Source organism: Lampris incognitus, chromosome 3 (genome assembly GCF_029633865.1).
Source record: "Lampris incognitus isolate fLamInc1 chromosome 3, fLamInc1.hap2, whole genome shotgun sequence".
Lineage (NCBI taxonomy): Eukaryota > Metazoa > Chordata > Actinopteri > Lampriformes > Lampridae > Lampris > Lampris incognitus.
Window position 1 is genome coordinate 111,059,442 of NC_079213.1, and position 7,243 is coordinate 111,066,684.

The 7,243-nt window shown below is 52.1% G+C and overlaps 1 protein-coding gene across 1 annotated transcript; it reads right to left on the reverse strand.

The window, feature by feature from the left end:
* Positions 1–241: 241 nt before the first annotated feature.
* Positions 242–5,257, reverse strand: tm4sf4 (transmembrane 4 L six family member 4). Its single transcript, XM_056277651.1, has 3 exons — positions 5,053–5,257; positions 2,173–2,359; positions 242–1,510 (listed from the first exon to the last, which is right to left on the reverse strand). Exons 1-3 carry the CDS (start codon positions 5,184–5,186, stop codon positions 1,493–1,495), a joined length of 339 nt encoding a protein of 112 aa, XP_056133626.1. The 5' UTR covers positions 5,187–5,257; the 3' UTR covers positions 242–1,492.
* Positions 5,258–7,243: the final 1,986 nt, after the last annotated feature.

Below are 7,243 nucleotides of genomic sequence, written 5' to 3' on the forward strand. Positions count from 1 at the left end.
GAGCGGTTAGTGATGCCGCCTTGTGGTGCAGTACACCCCGTATCGAATCCCGCACCGGGCAAGAAAATAACCGGTTACATTTGTATATCACAAAATCACAAATTACATATTTGCTAACGCGCTCTTATCAGTGAAAACAGAGAATTTGGACTCGGACCTTTTGTTTGTTTGTTTGTTTGTTTGTTCAGCTGTAAAGACACACATATAAGTTCAGGCTACAGATCACAAACATTCCCACACGGATTCTTTATGAAACTTTATGAGAATTTGCTGTAAAGAAAACCAGAGATTTAAACTGGAAATAGGTATTATATTGTACTCAAAATATAAACAAGAGAAAAATACAATTGTTTAAAAAAAATAATAATTGAGGAGCAGGTCAGGCTATCATAAACTAAACATCGGGTGACTTTGCGATGCAGGGATTCATGTTTATACAGAGAACAAAACATCTGGAAGTTGCGGCCCAGGTTTACGTGGAAATAAGGGGGGGGGGATAAAAACAGAGGCGTTAGCAGAGCAACAGACATGGGAAATAAACACGTTGTTTCAGCACTCCATGCTAAATGCTAGAAAGGAGCCGAGACACACCGCTGGATGTGAGATATAAGTGTGTGTGTGTGCAGGGAGGTGCAGCACTCTCCCGGCGCGCGCCCTTCTCCTCCCCAGATTCAAACTGAAGAAACGCAGTGCGGTCAGGTGTCCACCAGGGGGCAGTCTTTAGTAGGAGCCAGGCTGAAGGCGCTTCTTGGACACGTCCAAAGCGCACATAGGCGGGTTTCCTGTTTAGGAACATTACCGGGTGCGTGCGCAGCCAGGGGGGCAAAACTGCTTTGGCGGCTCAACGATGAAAACGTTGGCCGTTTCCCACCCCGTCCTTTTGGCGGGTTTGCGTAGTTTATTGCGCGACAACTGCGCGTCACCTCTGCTGCATGTGAGCTCTGTCCTGGTTCAAATCTCTGCGCTGCCGCTGCTTTCTGCCCCCTAGCTGCGCACGCATCTCTGTGATGACGTCGCACGGAAACCCGCCTATTAGAGAGAGGTCGCCGGAGAAGAGCTCGCATCATGTGAAGAGGTGTGATGTAAGATTGCGGAACAAAGCCATGTACCCCCAGGTGGCATTAACGAGTACACACTGACAGCTGCCAATAAACGTCACAAAGGTCAAATCGTGGGTGTGCGTGGCAGGACAGAGACAAAGCCTTCACAAACTGGAGCTTCTACTGAGTGTTGTCTGGCAAGAGGACGACACGATAATTCTACACAAAAAAACAACAACAAAGCGGACAGAGTCGTGTGAGGAGACTGGCACAGAACAAGTAGGTTACCCTTTAAATTACAGCTGTCACATCTCTAATGGTAGTGTAGTCGGACAGTAACAGAACAAGGAGTCAACGGCAGGTTGATACCGCTAAGCCTTTCGACCGCAGCCAGCACAGGTGGGCGCCGTGGTGCCTCGAGGTTCCCAGCGGCGGGGGGGGGGGGGGGCTGCTCAGACGGTCCCGTCGCTCTGAAACACAGCAGAATAAAGACACCCACGTGGTGAGGGAAGCTGCACTCCCCGAAGTCGTCCCCTTGACGCGTGACACAAAGTAACACAAATGCGCCGCGTCCCCCCAAACGCGACGGTCAGTACCCCTCTGCAGCTGCGTGGGGGGTCTGTGTTGGGGGGAGGGGGCGGTGCATGGAGCGGGACTGGACTTTACTAAGTAGATCCTTGACCCCGCACCCTACGCCTCACTGAGATCACCTCGTGTCAGGGTTTAGTCCACAGGCCGCACTGTCAGTAGAGTAGAGTAAAGTAAAGTAGAGTAAAGTAAAGTAGAGTAAAGTAAAGTAGAGTAAAGTTTAAAGTAAAGTAGAGTAAAGTAAAGTAGAGTAGCGTAAAGTAGAGTAAAGTGTAAAGTAAAGTAGAGTAAAGTAAAGTAGAGTAAAGTTTAAAGTAAAGTAGAGTAAAGTAAAGTAGAGTAGCGTAAAGTAGAGTAAAGTGTAAAGTAAAGTAAAGTAGAGTAAAGTAAAGTAGAGTAAAGTTTAAAGTAAAGTAGAGTAAAGTAAAGTAGAGTAGCGTAAAGTAGAGTAAAGTGTAAAGTAAAGTAAAGTAGAGTAAAGTAAAGTAGAGTAAAGTAAAGTGTAAAGTAGAGTAGAGTAAAGTAAAGTAAAGTAAGCACTGACCCCTCCGTTGCAGCCGCAGCAGTCTCCGCAGATGGCTCCCAGCAGGCCGTTCACCACCTGGAAAGCGCACAGCGCCACCTGGATGAGGCCCATAGTCAGAAGCACGGCGAACAGAGAGATGTGCCAAGACACCACACCGGCCGGCTCCAGACACTTCTCCCAGAGAGTATGGTCGGCAAGGTAATCACTGCAGAGACACACGGGGGGGGGGGGCAATCATAATGCTAATAATGCTAATAATGCTAACAACAGGTTTTATTAAATAGCAGCTTTCCAGCGCTCAAGGTCACTTAGCGTTAGTGAGTATCAGCATAACACAGCCAGCAACACTCAGACATGACAGCAACACAGCCCGGTCAGAGGAGGAGGAGGGGGGGCAGACAGAGAGAGAGGGGCAGACAGAGAGAGAGGGGCAGACAGAGAGAGAGGGGCAGACAGAGAGAGAGGGGCAGACAGAGAGAGAGAGGGGGAGACAGAAAGAGAGGGGCAGACAGAGAGAGAGGGGCAGACAGAGAGAGAGGGGCAGACAGAGAGAGAGAGGGGGAGACAGAAAGAGAGGGGCAGACAGAGAGAGAGGGGAAGACAGAGAGGGGCAGACAGAGAGAGAGAGGGGCAGACAAAGAGAGAGAGGGGCAGACAGAAAGAGGGACAGACAGAGAGAGAGGGACAAACAGACAGAGAGGGGCAGATAGAGAGAGAGGGGCAGAAAGAGAGAGAGGGGCAGAGAGAGAGGGGCAGACAGAGAGAGAGGGGCAGACAGAGAGAGAGGGGCAGACAGAGAGAGAGGGGCAGACAGAGAGAGAGGGGAAGGCAGAGAGAGAGGGGCAGATAGAGAGAGAGAGGCAGACAGAGAGAGAAGGGCAGATAGAGAGAGAGGGGCAGACAGAGAGAGAGAGGGGCAGATAGAGAGAGAGGGGGGCAACACCCTGACACCAGGTGAGACCTTTAAGGGAGCTCTGAGAGCTGTAACAGTTTAAAACTATTTTTCATCAGGAAAAAAAAAAGTAAAAACAAAAACAAAAATCCCACAGCACCAATCCTGTCAGCTGTTCAGAGAGAAAGAATCTGCCCGGCTGTAGCGCCGTGCAGCAGCCGAGGCTGTTGGGCCTTGCTTTTTTCTGAATTAGCGTTAGAAGTCTCGAGAGGATATCTCCATTCAGCCCCACGGTATTACGCGTTACACCTGCTTCCACCGCCGTTCTTCCTGCTGAGACGGTTTTCCCGTTGCCAGTTTGGCCTGCCCCAACAAACACAAACGAACAACTCTGCAATCCGCTGGCTCTCCTTGCTGCAGGGAAGCCCCCCCCCAGGGAACCCCCCCCAGGGAAGCCCCCCCCCCAGGGAACCCCCCCCAGGGAAGCCCCCCCCCAAGAAAAACAGCTGCAGTGAAACAAACCTCCGGGCAACCACAGCACAAAGAGCAGCAAGCCTCTCACACACCCTGACATAATCAACTATATGCACTCTCCTTCCCCACCATTGGATTGACCAAGGACGGGGTGGGGGTGGGAGAGAGATGGGGGGGATGGGGGAAGGTGGGAGAGAGAGAGGACGCAAGGGGGAGGGGGGGCAGGTGGAGAGTGAGAGGGGAGAGAGGGGGGAGAAGGTGGGAGAGAGACAGAGAGAGGGGGACAGGGGGGGTAGTGGGGACAGAAGGGGAGGGGAAGAGAGAGAGAGAGAGAGAGAGAGAGAGAGAGAGAGAGAGAGAGAGAGAGAGAGAGAGAGAGAGAGAGAGAGAAGAGAGAGAGAGAGAGAGAAGGAGAGAGGGGAAGACGGGGGCAGGTGGAGAGTGAGAGGGGAGAGAGGGGGGAGAAGTTGGGAGAGAGACAGAGAGAGGGGAACAGGGGGGGTAGTGGGGACAGAGAAGGGGAGGGGAAGAGAGAGAAAGAGAGAGAGAGAGAGAGAGAGAGAGAGAGAGAGAGAGAGAGATAGAGAGAGAGAGAGAGAGAGAGAAGAGAGAGAGAGAGAGAGAGAAGGAGAGAGGGGAAGACGGGGGCAGGTGGAGAGTGAGAGGGGAGAGAGGGGGGAGAAGTTGGGAGAGAGACAGAGAGAGGGGAACAGGGGGGGTAGTGGGGACAGAGAAGGGGAGGGGAAGAGAGAGAGAGAGAGAGAGAGAGAGAGAGAGAGAGAGAGAGAGAGAGAGAGAGAGAAGAGAGAGAGAGAGAGAGAGAGAAGGAGAGAGGGGAGAAGGTGGGAGAGGGGGGCAGGGGGAGAGAGAGGGGGGAGAAGGGGAGAGAGAGAGAGAGAGAGTGTGCGAGTGGACCATCTGTTGCTTACCCCAAAGCAGGGCAATGACAGTATTGTAAAGATTGAAAGGTATCTGCCAAATTTAAAATCCTACATTTAAATTGCTACATTTAAAATGCTGTTTAAAATGCTACATTTAAATTGCTACATTAAAATCCTATATTTAAAATGCTACATTTAAAATGCTGTTTAAAATGCTATATTTCAAATGCTATATTTAAAATCCAAAATTTAAAATCCTATACTTAAAATCCTACTTTTAAAATGCTATATTTAAAATGCTACATGTAAAATGCTTTTTTAAAAATCCTATACTTAAAATCCTATACTTAAAATCCTACATTTGAAATGCTATATTTAAAATGCTACATTTAAAATGCTTTTCAAAAATCCTATATTTAAAATCCTACATTTAAAATGCTATATTCAAAATGCTACATTTAAAATGCTACATTTAAAATGCTACGTTTAAAATGCTATATTTAAAATGCTACATTTAAAATGCTATATTTAAAATGCTATATTTAAGTGTCTCTCCGCCCTCGGTGAAGAGAAAGACGTACTGCATGTGAGTCCGTGCGTGTGTGTTGTCGTGTGTGTGTGTGTGTGTGTGTGTGTGTGTGTCTGTCTCACCCGTCTGAGAAAGGGTAGGTCAGCTGTGTGCCGTTCACACACTTGGGTCCTTGGTTGAGGGCCACAGAAGACACGACGACGGAGTAACCTGCCCCCAACACGCCCACGGCGGCAAACAGCACGGAGCTCAGCATCTAAACACGCAGACAAGAGGGCAGAAAAGGGGTGAGGGTTGGCGGAGAAGGAGAGAAAGGTAGTGTAGCGGACTCGGGGGGGGGGGCAACCACGGGAGCTGCCGCAGCCGGGACGCGAACCGGCATCCCCCGCACCGCGGGAGAGCTCGCTAGCCGCTCGACTACTGGTTAACGTTGTCGCCCGCGGTGCGGGGGATACGGGTTCGCGTCCCGGCTGCGGCAGTTCCTGCGGTGGCCCCCCGAATTCGCTACAGTAGAAAGACAGAGGGGCGGGGCGGGGCGGGGCGGCGGCTGATGGACAACCAGGGAAATTGGGCGAGAGTGACGAATAGAGAGATAGAGCGAGGGATTGGAAAAAAGAGAGCTTGACTCATAGGGCCAGTCAATAAATATGATGTGGCGGTTGACCCGTGTGAAACAATGACGTCATTCTGCTCCCTGCGCGGGGCGGGTGCGGAGACGCCGGACTCAAGTGACTGCGACTAAAGGTCAGAGGGGGGGGGGCGTGGCCAATACGCAGCCGCTGGGATGGGAGTGTGCGTGTGTGTGTGTGTGTGTGTGTGTACACTAGTCGCACAAGTAGTTCTGACCAACTTCTGTTTGGTAGTTGTGTCCTCAACTAGTCCCTGCATACATCTGCGGACCTACACACACACACACACGCAGACACACACACACACGCAGACACACACACGCCAGACACACAGACACACACACACGCAGACACACACACACACACGCAGACACACACACACACACACGCAGACACACAACTCCGGGTTCCTGATTCCTGAGGTATCGATCACCACGTGTCTACCAGCACAATGCCGGCACTGTGGGAGGTCATGTGACACTCCCATCACAGGAATACTGTCACACAGCATCGAACCCTTATCAGTCTGTGCGTGTGTGTGTGTGGTGTGTGTGTGTGTGAACTTGCCTGCGCGTCCACTAGCACGTGGGTGTGTGTGTAAGATTTTGTAAGACTGTGTGTGTGTGTTGTGTATTCTGCACGAGTCTCACATTCTCCGTGTGTGTGTGTGCGTGTGTGTGTGCGTGCGTTTGCGTGTGTGTGCATGTGTGTGTGCGTGTGCATGTGTGTGTGTGTGTGTGTGTGTGCGTGTGCAAAGGTTTTGTGTGTTTTGGTTTCGTGTTATATGAACCAATGAATTAGTTCTGTACAATGCTTATACTCACTTCCATTAGGAAATGCTAAATGCTAAGTGGGCCTCCACCCACCCACCACCCAGCCACCCAGCCACCACCCATTATCCAGACCTCACCCTGCTCTGTGTTGCGGGGGTGCTGGTGGAGCCTATCCCAGCAGCCACTGGGCGGCAGGCGGGGGAGACACCTTGGACAGGCCGCCAGACCGTCACAGCCCCCCCCCCTCCCCCGCACAGACACACCTTGGGATTCTCCTGACCTACATGTCTTTGGACTGTGGGAGGACCCGGAGCAGGCGGAGGAAACCCGCGCGGGCACGGGGGGTGGGGGGTGGGGGCGGGGCGTGTGTTTTAATCAACAGAGACGACGCTCTCGCGGGTCTGCTCAAGTGTGCTTGTATTGCCCCAAATGGCGGATTAATGGCAAGGGGCTTCACAGCCGGTGGGGTATATCCTGGAGTCTGCCATGACGCGCTGTCACCCCGTCTGGTTATCCAGCCGCATCATGTCGGGGGGGGGGCGTCATTACGTCATTACCCCCTTCTCCACCTTCATTACCCCCCTTCTCCACGTCTCGCTGTGGGACCCGGACTGGTTATACAGCACAAAGGTAGCCTGTTGTCTTAAGTCTGCAGTGCCCCCCCCCTTTTTATCCCAATTGTACTTGGCCAATTAGCCCCCCACCCCCTCCCTCTGCCGACCCGGGGGTGGGGGGGGGGGTGCAGACTACCACATGCCTCCTCCCATACACGTGGAGTCACCAGCCGCTTCTTTTCACCTGACAGTGAGGAGTTTCACCAGGGGGGGTGTAGCGCGTGGGAGGATCACGCTATTCCCCCTCCCCCCCCCGAACAGGCGCCCCGACCGACCAGAGGAGGCGCTAGTGCAGCG